This window comes from Capricornis sumatraensis, chromosome 9 (genome assembly GCF_032405125.1).
Source record: "Capricornis sumatraensis isolate serow.1 chromosome 9, serow.2, whole genome shotgun sequence".
In the NCBI taxonomy this organism is placed as follows: domain Eukaryota; kingdom Metazoa; phylum Chordata; class Mammalia; order Artiodactyla; family Bovidae; genus Capricornis; species Capricornis sumatraensis.
Genome location: NC_091077.1, coordinates 80489787 through 80515748, shown reverse-complemented (window position 1 = coordinate 80515748; position 25962 = coordinate 80489787). Strand labels below are relative to the sequence as shown.

Here is a 25962-nt window from a genome sequence, read left to right as displayed (position 1 = left end):
AGGTAGATAAATAGCATTAATATAGCCTACTTTGTATTTAAAAACATGATGCACATTTATAATGTACATTTTTAAATGTACATTATAAAAATACACAGATTATACAATTCGACACAATTTAGTGAAGGGCTGTTTTTAAAGGGCAGTTATTTCAGGTTACATTTAAATTATATGTGATAAAAATTCTTTGTGAAATCCACATGGAAAAGAAACCACATAAACTCTATATGCAGAACACTCCTGTGAGGGAAACTATCCTCCATTCAAGAAGCTAAGGACAGATTTTATATCATTTCCCTCTAATTATGACCTCCTGCTCTCCTCAAAAGGAGATTCTAATTTAAATATCAACCAAAAAACACTAAGAAAGATGCTTGCAAATACATTGCCTCTGACTTCTGAAATGCTCTGAGCCAGTACTATTTCTTTTTTTTTATATAGCTTGGATTTTACTATTTCTACTATTTGTGTAATTCACAACCTACCCCAAATGTAGGTTTACAAAGGCTCCTATCAGCCTCATAAGAATTATTAAATGAATATTCATCACTTAATTATGAACAGTGGTCATCACTAAGAGATGAGACTGTAGGCAACTTTATTTTCCTCTTCATTTCCTAGGTTTCCTGATTGGTTTTTTTAAATTGTGTTTTTGGAATATAAATCTATGATTGTGGGTCACAAAACACTTACATTAACATATGACTATTCCAAACAGTACCTACCTTTACAGAGATTTAAGGATGTGCAGGAGGTAAAAAGAAAAACAAATTTCTATGGGTCCCTGAATGCCACCCATTCAGGTGAGTGTTTAAGTGGGCTGCCTGACAAAGGCACAGTGATCATCTATTTGGTGCCTAAAGAATAACACACAGGTAGTCCTGGGGGAGGGCATGGGACTGGGGAACGGCGGTGGGAAAGGGCTTGGTTCCAGTGATAGGAATGGGCAACAAGGAAGAGAGGTAGGTGGGAGCAAACTGGCAGAGAGCACAAGGAGCAAGTAATCAAATATGAGGAATAAAGGAAAGGTGAAAAAGCAGCAGGCAGAATGCTTAGAGGGGTAAATGAGCAAGTAAAAGCCACAGAAGGATTGTACTCGTGAGAATCACTGGTGGAATCAAAGCCAGAGATCTTTCAGAGGACTTGGGTTATGCTGGCCAGGAGACGGCGGTGGATTCAGCAGCATAAAGACTGAAAGTCAGAAAGGGAATGGATGGGAAAAGACAGAAAGTTCTAGCTTTGCCATGGGCGGTCATGAGTCATCCAGACAGATGGGTTAGGGCCGAGCGGAAGACTGCAGCAGAGACAGGTGGACAAGTGGGCTTAAGGGTCATTTTCAGAAAGGATATAACGGAGGCTAAGAAAACTGAATAATAATGTGCTCGTGGGTAAATGCTTCTAGTATTTAATGATTTTGTAAGCTGGAAATTTTAAAATACACTGTTAACTCATGTATTAGTCATTATTGTGAATTTTAGCTTTGAAGTAAAAAACCAAATGTTTCCTTGGCAACTATACACTAATATGCCTAATCTATAACTGCTCATCTTGGATCCAAATAGGAGACTATATGCATTAGGTATGCATAGAAATCTGTACATCTGAATTAGAAGTGAACAATTTCAACACTGGTTTATACAATAATATTGAAAAAGATGTTAAGTGGGTTTTTTTCACATTTCATCTTATGTTTGACATGATGTTTCAACACAACTATGAGACCTGAAGATTCCTTTCTAGTTATTACAAATAAGTGAAATCATTAGTCTTAATGATCCTTTGCATTACCATCATCATCAGTCTATCTAATAACTGGGTTCAACTTATACAAAAACTTGTTTTTCAGTCACTAAATTCCCATGGTGTGGCATTCAAGACCGGCTAATGCCCTTATTCTTATTCCATTCAGTAGTTAAAAAGACTGAAGAGCAATTTTCAGGTTATTGGATTAGGCATTCGAATAGGTATAACTATTTCCAGACCCCATGTTACAATTTCAAAGAACACTGATACATTGAAAGTACATGATTTTGAGTCTGGGAATGATTAAAGTACCAGAAAGTTTCATGTTTCATTCTCAATGCATTTAGCTTTAAATTCGGTCACTCTATTTACTTTTCCTGATTCTCCTTTCTACCAGACAACGATGACTATGTATAATGGATTTTGCACAAAATGTCAACTTACAGTGCCTTTATCTTCTAATAAATATTCATAATATTTCATGTTACTGAAAATAGAAACTTATTCCAAAATTTAGATTTTGGTTTTTAAAGTTTACGTCATAATCTCACTGACTCCAGTCGTTCTTATGGACATTTAATTTTCACAACATTCCTAAAAGACGGGTACTACTATTAACCCCACTTAAAAAGAGGAAGGAGCTTCCCTGGTGGCTCAGTGGTAAAGAATCTGCCTGCCAATGCAGGAGGTGCAGGTTCGATCCTTGGATCAGGAAAATCCCCTGGAAAAGAAAATGGCAACCCACTCCAGTATTCCTGCCTAGAAAACCCCATGAACAGAGAAGCCTAGTGGGCCCCAGGCCATGGGGTCACAAAAGAGACACGACATACTGACTAAACAACAAAGAAAGGAAACGGGCTAAAAGTTAAGTAAATTGTCCAATATCACACAGCAAGGAAAGGGAGGAGACAGGATTTGATCTCCATGATGTAGCTAGCTATACTATTATTGCCTCAAACTTGTACAACATTTGCTCAAGAAACTTTGAAAAGATTTTGAAAATAAATGACAATGTCAGACCGCTGCTATAACACAGTCCTTTGCATCATACTCATCAACTATCTAGTAATTGGAATCAGTTTATAATAAAATAAGCTATTTCAATCAATAAATTCCCACGGATTGACATTCAAGATTGGCTATCACCCCTATTCAGAGGGGAGCTTTCAGACGACCTTATTTTTTCTAGTCCTCAGAATTAAAATTCATTTTGAGATTGAAAACACACATATATATGCATATATGTTTGCACTCATGCATTGAAAGTATCTAGTGAAAGTAATAATTGTAGCAACCAAAGCAAAACAACACAAATGTTGCAAATTGACTGTAATTGGATTACTTTCTACTTTCAGATTGAGGCCTGATTTCTTTTTAAACCACCTTTATTGAATAATTCCCAAACAGACTTAACCAAACCAAACAACACAGAAAAATACTGCTGAAAGGCAAATCATTAATATCAGTGTCAATACAGCGATAACATCAGATATATGAATAGCTGACAAAAGCTCCTCAAACATGTGGTACAGAACAAGCAATAAATAAAATCTAGACATGAATCAAAGAGAGAGGTGGTTCATGATTGGTTTTTCTGATGCAAGGAAAAAAAAATACGATTTCTTCACTGTATTCACCCTGCCAGCATTTTTCATCATAGATGCTTTTTCCAACTTAGAAATATATTAAACGTTTATGTGTAATAATAATACTCATCAATCCAAAGTCCTTTCAGAAATTGAATACTAGCTATAGAAACTTTTGTTTCCATTTTCACATATTACAAAGCTCAAGTCCTGTAGTAAGTATTTTTTGGTGGACTCCAAACATAAGAAAAATACAAAACAAGACAGCTGACATTCAACGCTGCTGTTCAACAAGCAATTCAATTTAATCCATTGTCCGTTTTCCAGGTATCTATAATGGAAAGCATTGAACTAGGCAAGAGAGAATTCATAAATAGTGCCCTTCAGAGTTAGAGTAATTGTAAACACATTGAAGAAGACGAGATGCACACACCAGGAGCAAAGGCGCTTGGAAATGAGAAGGAAAGTACACTCATTCACACTGGAGGGGAGAGGAGGGGAAGATGAGGAAATTTAAAAGGCTCTGATCTGAGCCTAGCAGGACAAAAGGACCTTCCACAGGCACAAGGAACATGGATGAGGGAATCCCTGGTCCCCAGGGGCCTACACATGTAAAGGCACAGAGGCAGACAATACCAGAAAGGCAGGAGGCCAATATGGGGACACAGTCTGTGAAGAGGAATGGAGGGGGAATTAGGAAGGCCTGCTGTTGTCAGCGTTATAGTCCACTATTACTTAAAGAAAAATTAATGCTTCAAGTCAAAAATGCAAAAGGTATCATATCCTGAAATATACTTCCAAACTTTAACATATGTGTGACTTCTTTCCTTGTAAATAAATAATGGAAAATAGAACAGCATGTGTTAAATTTTTTAAGTGTTGTGTGCAAAAATTAATGTGTGCAGCACAAATAATGTCTTGTTTGATGAGGTAAAAAAAAATGTTTCAGGCAGCACATTTTGATAGGCACTAGAAATGCAAATATCTTCAATTAATATTGGCACGTTAGAAACAGAAACCACATTAAAGGTTAATTCTAGTTCCAAATGGATATGCCACTCTTCCTCAAGTTCAAAATTATGACTGTGTGCAATATACTGCCTGAAATCGACTCTGTAAGGGCATGTTCCCCTCCCCCAGGACACCTACACACTTGTAAAGAATTTCGAGTGTGGTTTACTTCGTGTAGTTTGTAATATCACGGAGGAATATGCACTGTCATAGCATAGCTTCTCTACAGTTTCCAGCATAAGTATCTTCCACTCTTCAAAGGCTTAATTTACTGGGTGATGCCCCCAAAGCACACCCCTCAAACGTGATACCTTGGCCATCGCCAAAATATGGCAGGGCAAGTTGAGACATTTCATCTAGCAACTGGAGTTACCAACTGAATCAAGTCATATCATGTGGGGCCGATCCGGAAGTGCTGATGAAAAATGGGAACAAGAGGCAGCTGTTTTCACTGCGGACATTGTCCCCTCTCCTATGGGAAAGGGCTTTGAGTGAGGCAAGTTTCTCTCGGGCCTTTGCCTGGATGTCGTCACCACCTGGCACTGCCACTCCAATCGGCCAGACCAATCTGTCCTCCTTGGAGCTGCAGAGAATGTCCGGTCCACTGAGGAGGAGGGTCCAGTCAGAATGCAATTTACTGTCCCACTCGTGCTTTACTATTATTGTGTTGCTGTTTTTCATGGCCCCTGAAAAGAAACAGCACAAAGGTGGGCCTCAACCACAGCCTCGGTCAAGGCCATGGGGACGTCCTGCACGAACAGCATCAATCAAACAGCTAAATCAAGCCTGCTCCACAATGCTTTCCTGGATCTGCCTGTGATAACGTGACAGGTACAGAGACCACTTAGCTGGTGAGTCCGCTGAACAAGGACTTACCTTGGCGGATGAAAGTCTGGCTGGTGTCCAGCAAAATATCACAGCCCTCAACAATCATTCTTTCTATGGCAAGGTTCTTCCTTATGTTTTCGGTGTCGCTCACTTCATCATGCATGACCCTGTCAAATACAATACAGGACCACAATGAGAGATCTTCTATCATCCCAGTAGGTAAGCAACAGAGCTCCATCTGGGAAGCAAGTGTTTGACTTTGTATCAGTTTAACTGGAGATGTAGGGTAAGTCACACTGGACTTCTAACCTTCATCAAGTCATGACTTAAAGCAAAGCAAGTGGAGTATTCTGGGACTGTTGCTTATAAATGCAACAGGAAAGCAACACATTATTTTATGAACTGCTTCCTTCATTGAAATTAGGATGCCTTTTCTTAGAGGTGGAGCAAACTAGAGACCTTTATACTATATATACTATTTATATTTGTTCCTTCTAAGTTAAAGGAACATAGCTGTAAAGAAATGCCTGAAACACTGAAAAGTCACTGATCAATCAAAAATATACATTCTCCAACTTCTTACCAAATATGAATATAAAAACGCAACTAACCACCTTCCTATTACAATGAAAGAAATGTGAATCTTTTCAAACTTAAACCAAAATGTGTCTAATCTCAATTGTATAAACTTGAATGACATAAAATCATTTTCAAAGATTTTATATATATACAATTATACTTATTATATAAATGTTATATATATATATATATATATACACTTTTTTTTTGGTTAAAATTAATGTGCATGCTGATTGAGGACCATCTCAGAAGCTAGCATTTAATGTTCAGGGGAATCTGAGAAGCCGCTTACGTCTTGCTTCTTGTTCCCGTGGACATACACGTTCAGTTCAGTTCAGTCGCATCCAACTCTTCACGATCCCATGGACCGCAGCACGCCAGGCCACCCTGTCCATCACCAACTCCCAGAGTCTACCTTAGGTCTTCACAAAAGACTAACATGCTGCTTTGCCATAGCAAGCCTTTATTATAAATTCTTCACATACCTGGATAGTTCCTCTAGTTTGGATTTTGCAAACTCCAGACTTTTCCTCTCCACATGCTCATGGGGTGTATGAGCCAGGAGTTCATGAAGCGTGATGATATACCTGGGGATCTAGAGGAAACCAAGGCCAACGTGAGCAGGAGGGCCGGGTGAGTGACACGAGACCTTCTCTGCTGTGCCATCACCACTTCTGAAGAGCTCATCTCTACTCTGACACGTCTGACTGTTTTACAAATATATTTTTAAAAATAGTTATTTATTTGGCTGTACTGGGTCCTAGTTGCACATCTGGGATCTAGTTCCCTAACCAGAGATCAAACCTAGGACCCCTGCATTGGGAGTGCAGAGTCTTAGCCACTGGACCACTCAGTTTGAATATTAGGCTTCAAACCAATGTTTGAAGCCCCACAAACAAATATTTTTTAAAAATACATTTAAAATGAACTATGTTTCAAACCTCACACACACGAAAACTTCACTAAGAACACATGAAGATAATAAGGTACAAAGAAACAACTGTTTTTTTTAGATTTTTAATATAATCATATATTTCTCAATCATAATTTTTGAAAACTGGTTCATAGGGGAAAAGATACAGTTATCAGCAAGTCACTTGAGTCTGTATTTTAGATTTGTCTACAATTTTTTAATTGACCCTATTGCAATGTTCTCTTTAAGAATCAAAATGTGGGAAAAGGTATGTTTACCCTTATTACATTCTGATCCTGCTTTACCTCAACTCATCCTTCTAGCAGTAAGCAGTATTGTTTAATTAGATCATTTGTTTATACTTTTATTAATGAACAGCCTATCTATCTGAATTCTCTCAAAAGCAGAAACGCCACCAACCCTGTGGAGGATTTAATAGAATACAATGAAGAATTAACTCAAGTTAAATATGCTGATTTAACTCGACAAGTTTTTTACTGGCTTATAAACAAAACGTTGTTAGAAAGCAGGGGCATTGGGTTTAATTTTAATAAAAACCTGCATGAACAATACCCACCATAATGCTGCCCACTGTGGGTCAGATGGAGAGTTTGAGGTTTGCATCCAATCCTCCAGCAAAACGTAAGGATCATTTCCCCACTTTACGGACAAGGACACAAGGCATGAAGAGGTCCCATAACTTGCCCAAAGTGGCCTCACAGTCAATGGCAGAGCCAACCGTGAGCCCAGTTCTGACCAGTACACTAGTCTAGTGGGTGTCTCTGCAGGGACTGAGGTCTTGCTCAGACTTTGAAAGGACCTCTAAGAATGAAGAAAGTAAAGCAGCTTCCCAAGACTCTGTGGGTAGCTCCTTTTATGCTGACCTGAGGCATTGGCAGCTCTATCTACAAATCTGCTTTTCCTCTCTTGCCTTCACTGGGTCATTTGCTAATATTTACTGCATACCCAGATTACCCATGGGTACAGAGGGCAGTGCCCTAAGCGTAGACATCTATCAGCTGTTCATACTCTAGGGTCATGTCCTAGAGACTGTCATCAAGTCAGGGTTTTGGAAGTGCAGTATCCTCAGTTATAGGAGGATGGGTCACAAGAGAACCCTTCCTCTGAAGCTCATGTGAGGAGGCTTTGTGCCTCTCTACCCCATAAACTTCTCACTAAAACAGCTGGTTGGGCCATTCCTCTTGGTAAAGGCTGCTGGGATAAGTATGCTTTCAAATATCCCTTTTGTACAATGCCATGACTGATAAAAGTTTGCCTCTAAGTTAGTAGTTCTACAAGAAAATCAAGGCAATCAATAGCTAAGGTACTCAATTTTTCACAACAAGTGGAGGGCAGGAGTGGGAGAGCCTGACTGCTTATAATGTTCTGAAAATCCACAAAACTAAGCTCAGTCAATAGCTTCATGATCCTCCCCCAATCATTAAATCTACTTTAGGAAGCTCTTTGGCTAAGTGTCAAGTGGATGGATTTGAAAGTAACTGGCCCGTCTCATTTTCTGGTGGAGAAACAAATAAGCCTGAAACTACCAAAAAGCAGGCGAAGGACTTCTGCAGAGAGAAATGGACAGTGCTCCAAAGAGCTCATCTGACATAGTCAAGAACTGATTATAAATCTCTCCCCCCAAAAGACCTTGGAGCTTCCCAGGTGGTAAAGCAAAAAAAAAAAAAAAAATCCACATGCAAATGCAGGAGACATGGGATATGTACAAGACAAGGGTTTGATACGTGGGTTGGGCCGGAAAAATCCCCTGGAGTAGGAAATGGCAACACACTCCAGTATTCTTTCCTGGAAAATTCCATGGACAGAGGAACCTGGTGGGCTACAGTCCATGGGGTTGCAAAGAGTCAGATAAGACTGAGCGTGCATGCACGTGCACACATACACACACACACACACACACACCCCACGGGGTCACAAAAAGTCAGATACGACTGAGTGCACACACATACACCCCAAAACCCAAGGATCACAGTAAGGATTGTCTAGATGAATCATAATTCTTTCAATTATGAAATAATACTTGTCACCTTTAGACACTAATTAGCTTGCTCTTTCGTTACAGTAAATAGGTAAGTAAAGCAGCAAGTGGCTACTTCCTGGAGGACCTCTAACAGCACTGTCCTTGTCAGAAGCAGATTTCATGATTTGCTCATCTATGGACGTATGAGCAGCTGAAGACAATTCAAACAGTACTAGCCAAACCACTGTTTTTGCTAAATAAAAATTAAGTTAATGACTACCGTATTGTCTATAACAAATATCTTGATAACACAAACTTTCTTGTCTGATATTAATAGTCCAATTGAGGATAAATTCACTGCACCATCAATTAAGGATAAATTCACTATAATTCCTCCATGTTTCCATAGCTCAGCATAATTCACTCACAGTAACAACTGACTTACTCAACAAACAGCCCAGAAGAGGTGGAATATAACACTTCTCTAAATATACACAGGCTAAAAGTTTCCATTTACTTCTCTTCCTCCTTTGGCCCCCATATCAACTTTTGCCTCCTTATCTAGACTCGTCAGTGGCCTCTTGGCAGTACGAGCTAAGGTCACCTCTTCCACTCTTGATCTAAGGAAAAAAGCATCACACCCCAGTTTTATCCCAAGGTGTCCAGCTTACGCTGGAGCAAGGCGGATGTGCAGAAGTACCACTGCTAATACAATTTATGCAGAGGAAAGGAGACCATCTGAGGGAGCAAACGCTTCAGGGCTCCTCAGGGAAAGGACCAAAAGGGAACAAGAAGTATAGAATGAACCTAGCAAGAAAAACCTTCAAGTTTCTAGAAAGGGCAGTTTTCTCCCAAGTGTTTCTACATGGTCTCTCCTAGGAAGAAGGCAGGAGGGAGAACAAGGCATTTGGGCAGCAATTCCAGTGTTTTCTGCTCTTGGTCTGTTCAAAATAGCTACAGAGAAGGAAAACAGTTTTGGAGAAGCAAATAAATAAGAGCAGAATTCAGCGCTCTTTCAATTTGCACACTTCTTGCAGTTGCACCAATTCTGGCTAAATTCTTTTAAGTTTGAGGCTTCTCCCAGTACCCGCTCGTTACCCTAGTCTTAAAGAAACAGACAACCTCAACATCTGACCCTTCAGCTTAATTCTAGGATCTGGAGGGAGGGATCTGAGACTCTTAGAAGGTTAGTTAGTTACCCAGCTCAAATTTCTAGTCTGGTCCCCCAGAGAGCCAAGGCTCTGGGAGATATTTAGAGCTCAACTGTCCCAATTTCAAACTTAAAAAACAGAAATTCAGATTGGTTCAGTTGAGTTTCCCAATGCTACGACTGAAGGAAGAGCAGGACATGCTGCTACTGCTATTGCTAAGTCACTTCAGTCGTGTCCGACTCTGTGTGACCCCATAGACGGCAGCCCACCAGGCTCCCCCGTCCCTGGGATTCTCCAGGCAAGAATACTGGAGTGGGTTGCCATTTCCTTCTCCAATGCCTGACAGTGAAAAGTCAAAGAGAAGTCACTCAGTCGTGTCCAACCCTCAGCGACCCCATGGACTACAGCCTACCAGGCTCCTCCGTCCATGGGATTTTCCAGGCAGGAGTACTGGAGTGGAGTGCCATTGCCTTCTCCTGTAGGACATGCAGGTCTGCTAAATACTCCCAATCCAATGGTCCCTTTTGGACATTATGGGAATTCATTCCCTGGGATCAATCAAAATGCCAACTTGTTGTTATTGGGCTTAAACTCCAGGAGGAGAAAAGGTTAGAAGAAGACTATCTCAGCATTTTTAAGAAATCCAAAGGCCTTTCCAAAGCCCTACATTCAACTGTTTGGACACCTGACCTAAAATTCAAGTACAGTTCTTGCATTTTCAACCACTGAGAGACCCACAGCAAGGGAAATAATACTTGAAAAGGCATTCGTGGGCTTTCAGGAAGGGAGTGAGGTTCCTCTCTGAATGTTCCATGCATCTTTCACAACCCTACCTTTGTTTATCCACCTGAGTTGAGGGTTGCTAGGCAGACAGGGTTTAGAGAATTTAATCATAACCTAGAGCTAATTGCCAAAGATTCAAATAGAATCTCAGAACATTGAATAAAATTTTGTTTCACTGTAAACAAAATCTCAAATTATAATTTTGTATAAGGTTTTTAAAAAGCATTTTTTTCTTTGTAGTTTCTCTTATGGAATATTTGTTCAGAGAGGCAAAGAGTTAAACAATTCAGTTCCATGGTGAACAAAAAACACAAGGGCATTACAAAGTTTCACTATACTTAAGTTGTTACACATGCATCCTTTTGGTTTTTTTAAATCTTACTAAATTTCTACAGTGACTTCCAGGATTTCAAGCGGGAGTGACAAACTTTAAGACAAGCAATCATGAACCAGAGGAGCATCTCTCTCGGAGGCTACGGAACGATCAGCTGAGGTCAGAGATACCCATTCAGAGGGACAAAGCCCTCCACAGAAACCATAACACACATGATTAGAAGAGTCGGTTTGCCACATAACAATCTGGAGGGCTGGACTGAAGCCCCACAAATTCCACAACGGGAACACTCGATGCTTTTCCAAAAGAACAGAATCAACACTTTTTAAAAGGACAGGAGATTCAATTCACATTTTGGCCTCTGCAGCTCTCACTAAAGAGTGGTGAAGTCCTAGATACAGGAAAGGACGCAAGTGTACTTGATCCTTGGGGTTGCTCTAACCCCCAAAAGTGAAGGTTGGGACAAGCCCTAGGTTCACTGGAACAACCTGACTAGGGGCCAGGAGTCCCCAGGCCTGGCCAGGGGCTCTGGCTCCTTCGTCTCCCCACAGCCTCTGTGATGGGGAAGGTCCTCCTTGTACTCTGCAGAGCTCCAGCCAAGGGCGACTCGGCAGCAACGAGAACAGGGCAGGAAAACAGACACCTTCCCAGCAGTCCTTTCTACCCCCACCCCACCCCCCGGCCCCAGAACCTTTTATGCAACCAGCCCGCACTGGAACATTTGCATGGCAGCCTATTTCTGTAAACCCAATAATATTTTTAAACACGCTGGAGGAGGAGACTCCGTGGAAGAGGTCTGTGAGGAATCTTTCTGCAGAGAAAAATTTGTGCTGCTTTTCAAAAAAAGAAAAAAATCACTGATTTAATTGTCTCAAAAATGCCTGGTTTTCTTACAAATACTAGACAGACTGGAGAGAATGTGTGGCATAGATTTGTTTATCTCAGGGTCAAGCTCAAGATGACAGAGGAGGTGGCACAACCTCCCACAGGGAACACTTTGCACATCTCATGCTGGTCACACTGGGTATCAGTCACATCGAGCTGGAATCAGTGACTTATAAGACACATCCTGGGTGACTTACCTGAAACATTGGATATGTCAAGAACGTCTCCAGCATCCTCCCCTCACAGGCAGGGTTGGCTTCATACTGTTTTAAGAGTTTGTCAAAGTCTCTGTTTTGCTTACAGTTGGCGAGCACTTGGAGGCTATACTGGTGATTACGCACAAATTCTTGATAAATGTTCAGCATGGGGAGCAAGATATCAAACAGATCAGCTGGAAAGAAGAAGCAAACATGGCTGTCTCTCTTGGTGCTCAGTAAATTATCCATGGGACAGGGAGAAACTGCTCATTCTGCAGGAATGGCAGAGAGCAGCTCCCGGCACTAGGTATCAGGCTACACGGCCCAGTGCAGATGCCAGAATGACTGACCTGGTGGAATGCACCCCGAGGCAGAGCCCAACTCTAGTCCCCAAAGAACCTTGATGGGCCATGGGGAAGGGTCAAGAGGGCAGAGTCCCAGTGCCCACAGAAGCCCCCAGGTCATCTGCTGCTGCTGCTGCTGCTAAGTCACTTCAGTCGTGTCCGACTCTGTGCGACCCCATAGATGGCAGCCCATCAGGCTCCTCTGTCCCTGGGATTCTCCAGGCAAGAACAGTGGAGTGGGTTGCCATTTCCTTCTCCAATGCATGGAAGTTTAAAGTGAAAGGGAAGTCGCTTAGTCGTGCCTGACTCTTAGCGACCCCACGGACTGCAGCCCACCAGGATCTTCCGTCCATGGGAGTTTCCAGGCAAGAGTACTGGAGTGGGTTGCCAGTGCCTTCTCCTCCCAGGTCATCAGGGAAGTTCAAATAACTTAGGATGAATAACATTGAAACTATTTTACTCTTTATTGCAACCACATTAAGAAAAAATTTTCTCTCTCTAAAGCATGCACTTACCTAAAATTAAAGTAGGCCAGTTGGCTATTCTTGCCTTCAGTCCTTGGTGAAATATTTCGTGAAGAAACATGATTGTTTCACTATAAAAAAATGGAAAACATAATATAATTAAATCACTATAAAGTATCTAGTTTGTTAAAGAAGTTCACTAAATCCTTAAAACCTTAAGTACATGATATACATGTCTCTGAGGGCCTTGGAACCATACAATCAATAAAGACATGGATTATATCAGCCCCCAGAAAGCAGTTTATCTTTCAACAACCCGAAAACCTCAATGAAAATTCTGAGCTAAGCCTCAAATACTGGAAGACAGTAAGCACCAAATCAATGTCATATAACCCTCTTCATCAACTTATAATACTGATAAAAACAGCTTTCTACTGTTAGGATGTAGCACTTCAGCTGATAATCAGAAAATTAGTTAAGATCCTTCTCTTCAGATTTAATTCTAAATGATAATTCAGCCATCGTTCTCTCTCTTTCACTAAAATGAGTTTTGACAGAGAGGAAGACTTGGCAGACCTCTACCATAACCACTCCTAAAATCCTCATGCCAGAAAGGGAAAGGAATCTTCTGTAACGGATGTAGCCTACATAAATATATTAGAATGAAGACTGAATCAATTAAAGATCCAGATTTCTAGAAGGTTTAAGAAGGGGAGTTATCAAAGTAACATTTGCTTTCTCCTCACTAGAATCAATCTACTGGAACGAACCTTTGAAGGTTTTTCTGAACTAACACGTCAGCACAACCAAAAACAGGATTATTCATGTCAGTGACATACTTGGGTTTGTTATAAGTCAAACTCCACAACAAGAAACATCAATGGGAAATCCTTACTCTCTGTGAATGGCCCATGAAACACGATAGATGCTCCTTGTAGACTGTGATTTGTTTTCTTTCACAGAAATTTTAACTAAGCAGTATTTGTTGTTTTAGGATTTCAACCAAATCTACTTTGGTAGGTATTGTAGATCAGTCCTTCAATCTCCATTCCATTGTCCTTCTAGGTAGAGAGGATGGAGAGCTAAAACTACATTTTCCAGAGTCCCTTGCAGAGAGGGTTCTAGATGTAAATTCAGTCCCACCCGTAGATGCACATGGTAAGACATGAAAGGCAGGAGCAGAGGCCACCTTCCTGTTACTGAAAGTCAGTCACGCACTTGTGTCTCGGGGGCAATTTCAGTGCCTAGCCTCAGTGGTCTAGTTCCTAGGCACCAGTATGATACAGCTGAGAGGCAGCTGCGGTGGCAATGGCCGAAGCAGTAGTTTTCTAACCTCTGGGTTATATCTGTGGTGCTGTACCCTTGAATTCAGTGGTCTAGGCCTGCTGTCTGACTTGTGCTCCAGCCCTTCCTAAGGATCCTATAAGCAGTGAATTCCCTCCAATCACAGAGGAGGTTCCTCTTTCCTACACTGAAAACTAACTGGCACATCTACCTTCATATTTTGGTATTTAAATAGAAAACAGGTGAAACAATTCTTGGTGACTCCAATATGCACACAAACAACATTCCAATGACCTGGCCTTTCTCGGGTCTTTGAACTTCTTTCTCCAGAGGTCTTGTCTTCCACTGACCTCAGACAACACTCTTTTAATCGTCCTCTAGACCGTCTCGTTGTCCATAACCGCATCCTCTCCCTTACCTCAGTTTCAGGGCCACTGCTCTGTGACCATCCCCTACCTCCGAGTTCATCATCTTTAGAAACCCGACTCCCCAGATCCCTTCCCACCATCAGGACCTGAGACCATGGATCCTGCTGCCTTATTACTGACCCAAATCCCCTCACAACATCATTTCCCATTCTCCACAGTTTAGATCTCATGGTTCAGTGTTATAACCCCTTCCTGGCACACACCTTCAACTCCTTTCTTTTTTCAGTTCATCATATTAGCCTCATACACACTAATACTAGTTAAACTCAACCCTTTGCCCACTCTATACCTGCACTTATGCAGCTGAAGGTGGTTCAGATCAGATCAGTCGCTCAGTCGTGTCTGACTCTGCACCCCCATGAATTGCACCATGCCAGGCCTCCCTGTCCATCACCAACTCCTGGAGTTTACCCAGACTCATGTCCATCGAGTCGGTGATGCCATCCAGCCATCTCATCCTCTGTCGACCCCTTCTCCTCCTGCCCCTAATCCCTCCCAGCATCAGAGTCTTTTCCAATGAGTCAACTCTTCGCATGAGGTGGCCAAAGTACTGGGGTTTCAGCTTTAGCATCATTCCTTCCGAAGAACACCCAGGGCTGATCTCCTTCAGAATAGACTGGTTGGATCTCCTTGCAGTCCAAGGGACTCTCAAGAGTCTTCTCCAACACCACCGTTAAGAACAACATAAAATCATCCTGAATAGTCTCATAAAGTCATAACCACAAGCCTGATATCTAGCAGTTCTATTACACTTCCCTCATCCTTTCATGCCTTGGAGAAGGCAATGGCAACCCACTCCAGTGTTCTTGCCTTGAGAATCCCAGGGACGGGGGAGCCTGGTGGGCTGCCGTCTATGGGGTTGCACAGAGTTGGACACGACTGAAGTGACTTAGCAGCAGCAGCAGCAGCAGCATCCATTCACTGCCCTGTTCACCTTGATTATCATTTCACACCTTTTCCTCTCTTCCCTGACTCCACCACTTTCCTCTCATCAGCACTGTCACTTGCTGTCCTTGATTCCTAACCACATGATGTGTCCAGGTATTATTCCTTCCCTGTCCATGCTCCCACTTAAAGTCAAGCTCTTGACTTGTTCACCACATTCTATCCACTTCTGCCTGCTCAAGTACCCTGCTCCAGCAATTCTTCCCTCTCTTTCCCATATCCCATCTAAACACATGCACACACACACAACTTTATATTTCTTTATTTACCTCCAGGTACCACTCTGTTTCTCTGATCCTCTTTACAGCAACCCTCCTTGAAATAGTTTTCTACACCAACTCTTTCTAATTCCAATTCCCCTTCTCACCAAATCAGGTTTTGGTCCCTCATCAAAACTGCCAATAAGCTCCAAGTCGTTAAACCCCCAGTCAGCTCTCAGTTATTGTTTTCTTTGACCTTTTGACATAGTTGCTTGTTCCTGCCTGCACTGGTTTCCAGGACAACCCATCTCCTGTTTTGTATCCTACAACCCTAGCAGATCCTCTTCATTATAATTTTTTGAAGGGGTACAGCTGCTTTAAAATGTGGTGTTAGTTTCTGCTGCACACAAGTGAATCAGCTATATGTATGCATACATCCCCTTCCTCTTCAACTTCCATCCCACTACCCCAATCCCATCCATCTAGGTCAACACAGAGCACTAAGCTGAGCTCCCTGCTCTGTGCAGTAGGCTCCTACCAGCTTTCTGCTTTACACAGGGCGGTGCACGCATGTCAGTCCTAATCTTCCAGTTCATCCTGCCTTCCCCGCCCTGCTGTGGCTCTTCGTACTCCTAACCTCTGAATGCTGAAATATCCCAGGGCTCAGTCCTTGGTCCTCTTCTCTCATTCATTTGTACTCACTCCCTTGGTAATCACATTCAGACAAACAACTTTAAACACTATTCATATGCTATTAGACTCCAAAATTTATACCTCCAGCCCTGAACTCCAGACTAACATCCAACCCTGCTCACTTGATCTGGCTAACAGCATCTCAGTCTCGAGAAGTTCGAGATAAAAACTCTTGGTCTTTTCTCATAAACTTGTTCTTATGTCAATCTTCCCCATTTAATAAACAGCAGCTCCATCTGTCTAGTTATTCAGGCCCAAAACCCTGGACTTTCCTTCAAAATCCACTTCAAACTCATCAGCAAATCTTATTGGCTCTACGTTAAAAATACATCCAGAATTTAATCACTTATCACTACCTCCATCATCTCTTGCCTAGATTACTGCACTAGCCCCACCTGATAGGCCTCCCTGCTACAGTCATCTCTCACCTGGTTTATTGAAATAGCCATAAAACTGATCTGCCCACAGTCTATACTCAAAAGAGAAAACCAGGGTGAACTTTTAAAACCTAATCACGTCACGGTATGCTTCTCCTTAAAACCCCACCAATCTCTCCCCATCTCATTTAGAGTAAAAGAAAACATCTTTACAACACCTTAACTGTTACCACTCTGACATCTCCCTTCATCTGCACTGACACTGGCAGTCCTCACACAAGCAAGCCCGGCATGCTCCAGCCTCGGGCCTCTGCACAGGGCATCTCCCCTGTGTGCATCTCTCTCCCCTCAGGCAGCCACACGGCTTGCCTTCTCAACTGCAGTCTCTGCCCAAATGTTAACGTATCGCTGAGGTCTTTCTAAAAACTGGCTATAGAAAAACGATGGGACGTTTTCAAAATGTAATATCATGTAGCAATCTTTTAAAAAATAGAATACTGTTTTTATATATCAAATATGGAAAGATGTCCAGGATATACTGTTAAGTTTAATACGTACCTGTAAACAGCAGGCACGTGTTAAAGTACTTGCCTTTTGTGTTAGAAGGGGGGAAATAAGATTATATTCAAATTTGATTGACCTACATCAAGAAACACTGTAAGGATATATAGAAAACTAATGAAAACAGTTACAGATAGCAAGTGAGGAAAATGCAGTGGGGAGAGACAGAGTTCAAAGCTGTTTGATGTTCTCATGTTGTTTTAATTTTTTTAACCATGTAAATGCATGGTTAAATGCAGGGTTTTGTCTACTTAAAAAGCAAATAAATAACTAAAATGGTAAGTAAAATAGAATACTGGAGTGGGCCACCACGTCCTCCTCCAGGGAATCTTTCCAATCCAGGGACTGAACACGGGTCTCTTATGTCTCCTGCATTAGTAGGTGGGTTCTTTACAACTAGTACCACCTGGGAAGCCGAAGCAGCACTCAGAAACAAACAAATAACTAAAATGTTAGTAAAGTACCCTAGCAGTCCCCTTTCTCCCTTCTCCCCTTTGTTTCTTTATTTCTTCCACAGCACTAATCACAATATAAAATACTGCATCGTTCACTTATTCACTATTCACTGTCTATATTCCCACAGCAGAATTTAAGTTCTATGAAGGCAGGGACCTTCTGCTTTGTTCACTGATGAATCCTCAGCAGTAAACGCACTACAAATCTTTATTGAGCAAATAAATTTACTAGAGATCCTCAGGCCCTCTGTTAATTTTTGTTCTTCCTAAAGTACTTCTGTGTAAGTTACATGTGAAGACCTATTAATCACTTCCATTTCCCTCAGGATATGAAGGAGATAATTTTCCCCAACACACACACAATGATAAGATGTCAGAGGGGTAACAGTAGGTAACGCCATGTCAAATAGAAAAAAAAAAAAAAGACAGAAATAACTAGATGCCAATATACAAGATAAAAATAAGAAAACATGGGCCAACAATGAAACACCAATGACAGCTTTCTTATTTTCAATATCATAAGGTCACACAGGTGAATTTATACCTCTTCTTTTACGAGTGAAGTAAAACTTCCTTTAAACACTATGGATAGGTTTTTCACACAACTTTTACTTATCCAAGACAAACCTGTTGAGAAAAATACTGCTGACGTCGTCGTGGCTGATGGGGGGCTTCTTGGAGCTGGCCGCCATGCGCAGGGGCCGCAGGAAACCGTTGACGAGGATGTAGAGCTGGTGGACGTACTCCGACTCAGCCTCGACCATGGTGAACACGATCTGGTTTCTCTTCCTCATGCTTTCGGCGTGAGGAGAACAAATGTAATCCTGCACGATGGTCTTCCATTTCCTTCTACATAACCACCCTCGCATGAAGCTCTGAACCTACAGAACAGCGGCAGCAAAACAGAAGTGAATCTCAGGGAGGGGTGGCGCAGGCTTCTTAAGCTGGTCGGTAGGGTGTCCATCCTGCGCCGCGTGTATCGTGCTCCTTCACTGGAGCACTGGTGGGTCCACCACAGAATAAAGAGTGTCAGGTTTGGGCCAGATAGCAGGAAAAAAAAAAAGATGATTTTTAAAACAATATTTTCCTTCAGCTTTACTAGTTTCTCCAATAGCTTAAGCTGTTTAGGCCGCCCTAGAAGGACATCAGTGGAGAAGGCAATGGCACCCCACTCCAGTACTCTTGCCTGGCAAATCCCATGGACAGAGGAGCCTGGTAGGCTGCAGTCCATGGGGTCGCTAAGAGTCGGACACGACTGAGCGACTTCCCTTTCACTTTTAACTTTTCGTGCACTGGAAAAGGAAATGGCAACCCACTCCAGTATTCTTGCCTGGAGAATCCCAGGGACAGAGGAGCCTAGAGGGCTGCTGTCTATGGGGTCACACAGAGTCGGACACGACTGAAGTGACTTAGCAGCAGCAGCAGCAGAAGGACATCAGAATATAACAATGTTACATATTTAGTTGTTAACATTTCAAGAAAGGAATAAATTGAAGGTTTATTCTTTAACAACATAAAGTCAGGTATTAACATTTTTTAATTGTGGTAAAAAAAACATATGCATAACATAAAACTTACTGTCTTAACCATTTTTAAGTGTATAGTTCAGAAGTGTTAAGTATAATCACATTGTTGCACATACAGATCTCCAGAACATTTTCATCTTATGAAACTCAAACTCTATAATTGTTAAACAACTCTCCATTTCCCCCCTCCCTCAGCCCCTTGTAATTCCCATTCTACTCCCTGTTTTTATGAATTTAACTACTTTGGATAACTTACATAAGCGGCATCATTCAATATCTGTCTTTTTGTAACAGGTTTATTTCACTTAGTATAATGGCCTCAGGGTTCATCTGTGTTGTAGCATGTGTCAGGATTTCCTTTCTTTTTAAGGCTGAATAATATTCCACTCTGTATATGTATGTATATATAGATAGATAACATTTTGTTTATCCATTTATCTGTTGATGAACATTTGGGGTGCTTTCACCTTTTGGCTATTACATATAATGCCGCAATGGATACAGGAGTGCAAGTATCTCTTCAAAATTCTGCTTTCAATTATTTTGGATAAATATTCAGAAGTGGGATTGCTGGTAGTTCTATTTTTAAATTTTTGAGGAACCACCATACTGTCTTCCATAGCAGTTGAGCCATTTTACAATCTCACCAACAGAGCACAAGGGTTCCAATTTCTTCATATCATCAACAATACTTGTTATTTGGGTGTTTTTTTTATAGTAGTCATCCTAATGGGTGTGTGATATTATACTGCAGTTTTGATTGTACTTCCCTGATGCTTAGTGATGTTGATCTTCTTTTCAAGTGTTAGGGATTTCTCTAAAGAATCATCTTTGAAAGAAATGTATATCATCTTTGGAGACATGTCTACTCAAGTCCTTTGCCTATTTTAAAATCAGGTTTGATCTTTTGTAATGGCTATTTGAGTCTTTTTTTTTTTAAGCTTAAAAAAAAAAGTGTCAGACATCAGCTCATCTGCCCTCTTCTTTTTACAGATGAGTAAACTAAATTTCTTGGTTAAGTCACACAGGCAATCTGCAACCAGGCTTGCCCTTCTTTTACCTGCTTTTTGTTAACTATAAGGACTCTCTTTCTCAGCCACATGGGCAAAACCACACACTGAAAATTCACAATGGTGTTATCTTGTGGGGGAAAAAAGAAATAAAAATTAAAATCAATGTTGTAGGAAGATGGAAGCCCCTAAAACTGATATGAATCCCCAAGATATATGATTTGAAAAATAATAGGCCAACTGGACAAAGTGTGCTAGCCTTTGCATTTCAGCCAACAAATATTTACTGAGCATCTTTTAAATGCCCAGGTAAATGCTGAGTGCTAAACAGAGAGGTATATATCATATCCTGAACCCAAAGGCTCTGCCACTTAACCTACTGGGTGACCTTGAACTCTGGGCTCCATTTTCTTATCTACAAAATAACTGACCCAAAAATGTGAGGTCCTTTCTAAATATAAGAAAAATTATATGATAATTTATTAGTATTTGTTATATCTAAGCAGTAGATTAAGCAACAAAGCAGGTTGCAAAGTCATATATAATTGAAAGCAATAAATTACTATCAAACCATTTTTAGTATCATTGTTTTCTTCTTAACAGATTATTTTCCTTTTTTTCATACTATTTCACCCATATGGTCTCAATTATCATGCATTTAAACAACTATTCTTCTTTTGCAATATTTAAAACTGTCTCATTTACCAACTGATGTCAGCACACTATCAATTTTCATAATAGGCATTCACACAGTTGTCATACCTCAAGCAATAAAAATTAAAAACACATTTTAGTAGAATTATGTGGAGAAAATTATATGCGTATTATTTGGAGAAATCATACGGGAAAGTTCTGTGAGCCAATCTCAATTTTTGGTCTCCTGACGTTAAAAAATTATGTTGCTATTTGTAAAGATCAGCATAGAGTATCTAACTCATTTGTGGGACTTCCCTGGTGGCTTCAATGGTGAAGCCTCTGCCTATAATGCAGGAGACACAGGTTCGATCCCTGGGTCGGGAAGATCCTCTGGAGAAGGAAATGGCAACCCGCTCCAGTACTCCTGCCTGGAAAACCCCACGGGCAGAGAAGCCTGGTAGGCTATAGTCCAACAGGTCGCAAAGAGTCAGACACAACTGAGCAACTAACACACACACGCACAATTCATTGGTAAACATCCCTTTCCACAGAGACGTCAGTCTGACTGGGTACATAAAGGGCAATAGAGTTAAATTCAAAACCTGTTAACAAATTTAAAAGTAAGGTTTTTTAAAAAATTATTTCCATTATGAAAGAGGAAGACAGGAAACTATAAAATGTATTTTATCGTTATTCCTCCATTTAACAGAAGTGTTTTCAAAAATCAACTGAATTTGTGTTAAATAAAAGAATCTGCCTGCAATGCAGGAGATCTGGGCTCGATCTCTGAGTCAGAAAGATCCTCTAGAGAAGGAAATGGCACCCCACTCCAGTATTCTTGCCTGGAGAATTCCATGGACAGTGGAGACTGGTGAGCTAGCTACAGTCCATGGGATTGCATAGAGTTGGGCATGACTTGAGTGATTAACACAAACAAAATCTATTTACTTAAGCAATATTGCCTTCTGTGCAAAAGCTGGCTTGTTTACTTGCTAACATTTTCTACAACAGGACAGTACTACAATTGTATTTTACTGATATCTTTGTTTATATGGAGCTGCATATTATTAAAAGAATGGCAACAGCGTTCATCTTGTAACAATAACATAAACCAAATTTAATTTAAAGATTTTCTAATTCTAAGAGAGGAATGTTTTTATTTTACTTTGTTATTTCTTGAAAACTGAAAACAGTGCAACTTAGTCCTGAGCAGCTTTTCTATTGCAAATTCTGAGCAATATTTAAAGCTTTATTGCAACTGAAAGAGAATAATTACCTAGCATAGGAAAATAGGAATAAGAAAAAAATGAAGAAGAAATAAAATTCTGTCACTGTGCACCTTTTAACATAACATTAACACAACTGAATCAGTGCTTTTACACAGGACAACTAAGACTGTGGAACTCAAAACCAAGATGACTTAAATCAAACACAGTAGACTACAGAGAGTGCCAGGGTCTGGTTAATTGCAGAAGTTGTATAGTTGTAAGTGACAGTAAGATGGAAGGAGTTGCTGATTATGTGGATGTTAAACAAGAAAGAAACAACAATAAAACAGAAACCTGAGCAGATGTATTGATTCACTCAGTTTTCTCACATGCTCAAAGAAATAAACTTCTCTAAATAAACACTGAAGCCTAAAGCTAAAAGAAACATTTTTGAAGTATAATTTAAAAATTACTCCCTAAAATATAAAAGTGGCACAAACACCAGAAAGTTCAGCAGCACTTAAATAACCCAAATGGAGAATACCACTGTCTTCATGTCCACCTTTAGCATCCGTCTCACAGAATCCACACATGGATTGCCAGAACCGGAAAGAAATCTCAAGCCAAAGCTTTTCCAGGGAAGTAATCATGTGTGATAATTCTGAAGCAGAAGTCAGGAAGCCATTGGGAGAGAAACACCAAGACTGTTCTTAGCTCAGAGTCAGGGTGGCAAAGACATCACTACGGAAAGACAACTGGTCCCCACTACACTTGCCCAAAGCTGGAAACCCTACCTTTTTTATCTTCTTGATGTCTGGATCCTCATCTTCTTGATTGCTTTGGTAAGGTCTCATTCGTTCCTTTGTTTTATTAAGAGCGATAATCTGTAACACAAAATTGGTCCATTTCATGATTTGGGAAACACTAGGCTAAAGCCATATATCACAGGAAGTTATGCTTACAAGGTAACTTATAAGATCCTCAGGAAACATTCGCTTTTCAGGCGCATTATCTTCGTTTGATGCTAAGCAGGGGAAGCCTGAACTTTACCCCAAACTTGTCTTATTATGCTGCTAACAAAAGTGCTTATAAGAAGTAACTGTGGAGAGTGTGAACGGGGGCCTGGGTTACAGAAATGTGAGTCCAAAACTAGACCCTGACTGCCAGCGATGACCAGACCAAGGCCTTCTCAGCATCTCAGGGATATGTCAAGCATCTCATCAATGGCAGCTTCCTGTAAAGCCCTCTGATCTCCAAATGCAGTGACACTCAGCTCCAAGCTCATGCTTTCTAAAATCAGCCTGCAGCCTTCCAAGCACACAGAGTACAGCAGAGTCACAGACCTCCTAGGGAAAACGGGAACTGCAAAGAACTCCAGAGCCCTGGGGCTCGGCCAAGCCAGTCAAGAAAACACAAAAAGACAAAAAGATTGAAACCACCTGGGGGATCTCTTTATAGCCTCAGCTCATTTTTATGACTCAAAACCAGGTAGCCTCAGAACCACACTTAGCAGTGAAATTCCTTGGACAGAGAATCTCTATCACTCAACTGCAGGCTCCTGCAAACTTAAGGACTGATCCAGATTTTACCAACAAGCAAACACTAAACACGCTGAGATCATAATTGCCCACTCAGACCTGTCTTTACATTCTGTCCCCATTACCAAACTCTCTCCTCTGCCATTTTCCTGGCAGGGAAGTGGGCAAATAAAAGGAGTAGGAAATAAATTACAGCTCCTGTCGATGACCACACAAGTCAGACCTGCTACTGACAGTCTGTGGCTGCAATATATATTCAGACTAAAAAAGAACATAGTGAAGGCAGATAAGCACACACAAATAAATACTGGGGAACACTGCTCGGTGCTGAGTCTCTCTCATGGAGTAAATGCCAACCTCTTTCACTTAGCAGACAAGCATCTGCTCTGGCTAACTGTGGCGAAGACAGAACACAATAATTTTGCTTTAAATTACAGTGCCTGATATAGTCTTTTAAAATGCAGGTTTGTTATGTTTTCTGTTGTTGTTTTCACTATCTCAGATTTCAGGGTTGGATCGGGAAGTTAACAACACTAATGATATGGTGAGCAGTCTGCAACTTTTCATCCTCAGACAGGCAATCGGATCCCAACGGGAACATCAGCTTAAACCCTGCTCTGTCTGCTGAAGGTGAGGTACAGGGGCAGCAGGAGGTGAAAACCCGCTCAGAATTTGCAGAGTCAGTCTCAAAAGAAGATGTGAGGAAACAAAGAAGAAAATGTTAAATGACAGAGGAACAAGAAATTACCCAGATTGAGGAGCCTGCAGTTTGTTTCTATGAACAGTTACAATCAGCGGTAGGTTTCATTCTGTCCTGTTCTTTTCTTTGAAGCTAAGAGGACACTATTGCACCACTGGTCAGAAAGAGTAGAAAAACTTCACTTTCTACATTCCTCTGCAATTCTTCAGGTATTGATCACTTCCCACAAGGGATGACAGGACAACACGGGAAGGTACACTCAGGTTTCTGTACACACGTGGAGGCACCTTGAGGAGAAGGGAGGACCCACAGACACTGCAACGGCTGCCGTCTCCACGACCCCCTGAGTCAATCTCACTCTCTGGGGGTGCAGAGCCTGAGGGGTTCGCAGTCAGGGTGGGGCAGGGAGGGAGGCAGGAATTCCAGCTTCAGGAAACAAACGCATCCTAGCATATGTCACGTACTTTAACCCAAATGAGTTTTTCAAAATTCTATAGAGAAGGTTGAGAAAAAAAGCAAAGACTTTCTGACTTCATCTTTGGACCTTCTTTAGTTGTCATTCAGACTTTTACACTGAATCTATGACAGGTTCACAATAATCATTACTATGAATCCATCTGAAAACAGATAAATACTATAGTCAATTCTTGAATATTCGAGCAAATGAAGGACATCAGGCGCACAAATAATGTAAAGCTGCATATTATTCTGATTATTGTACATATTTACCTAATCCTAACTTAGAAAATATATTCATTCCTCATGTACCTGTGATGGTGGAGGAACTAAGTTTGGGATCAAAATTTTGTCCCTATAGGCTTTAAGTAACCATAAGGAGATGACAATAAACATGAAACAATGAGGCGTCTATCAACTAGGAAATACCTCTGATTTAAGCCTTTCGATTTCTGTATCTTGATCTTCAAGTTGATGCCGGAGTTGGTTAGCTGCAATTTTTTCTGTCTCTACGATCTGAACTAGATGAATGTACTTCTGCATTAATACTTCCCTCTCAATCAAAATGTCTGCATAACTTAAGAGAAAATTACAGTTAGTCATTGAGATAGTATTCTACACAGTTTCATATAGAACAGCATGTTTATTTAAAAAGAAGCCATAGAGTTTAACTAACTCTATGTAAACATTAACGTTTGGCTTACATTTCATATTAACTATGTAGACTTTGAATCATCACATTTTTACATAACATTTAGAAGACTTTATTTTACGATGGCAGCAACTCACAACTTTGTCATACAAATGAGAAAGATGCAAAGCAAATCTATTATTTTATAAAGAAAATAGTGGAACTTATTTAATAAAACTGAAGTCTTTGAATTGATGGCACATATTTAAAGTGTTTCCCGGAGTAAAGCACTAGCCAATCAGAACAGACCAACTACCAAGCAGAATGAATGCAGGAGCCATCAGGAGAGGCCCTGGCTGGAGAGAACAACGATGACTGCACCACCAGCCTGGCTCTCTTCAGGATTATGGGACCTCTGGATTCACGCTTCCCAAAACCATTAGAGGCAAAAACTTCATTCTAAAAACAAGTGTAGGTTCTTGGGCCCTGACATCATCAGCCTAACTTGTTTCCAC

The 25962-nt window shown here is 40.9% G+C and overlaps 1 protein-coding gene across 1 annotated transcript in view; it reads right to left on the bottom strand.

Moving 5' to 3' along the window:
- Window positions 1–25962, bottom strand: part of RASGRF2 (Ras protein specific guanine nucleotide releasing factor 2) — a 249152-nt gene that overhangs the window by 130727 nt on the left and 92463 nt on the right. The window contains exons 3-9 of the mRNA XM_068980666.1: window positions 25246–25393; window positions 22917–23006; window positions 18370–18623; window positions 12851–12930; window positions 11992–12185; window positions 6233–6342; window positions 5217–5335 (exon numbers count right to left, since the gene is read on the bottom strand). Of these exons, the coding sequence (XP_068836767.1) occupies window positions 5217–5335; window positions 6233–6342; window positions 11992–12185; window positions 12851–12930; window positions 18370–18623; window positions 22917–23006; window positions 25246–25393 (995 nt within the window). The remainder of the gene's footprint in view (window positions 1–5216; window positions 5336–6232; window positions 6343–11991; window positions 12186–12850; window positions 12931–18369; window positions 18624–22916; window positions 23007–25245; window positions 25394–25962) is intronic.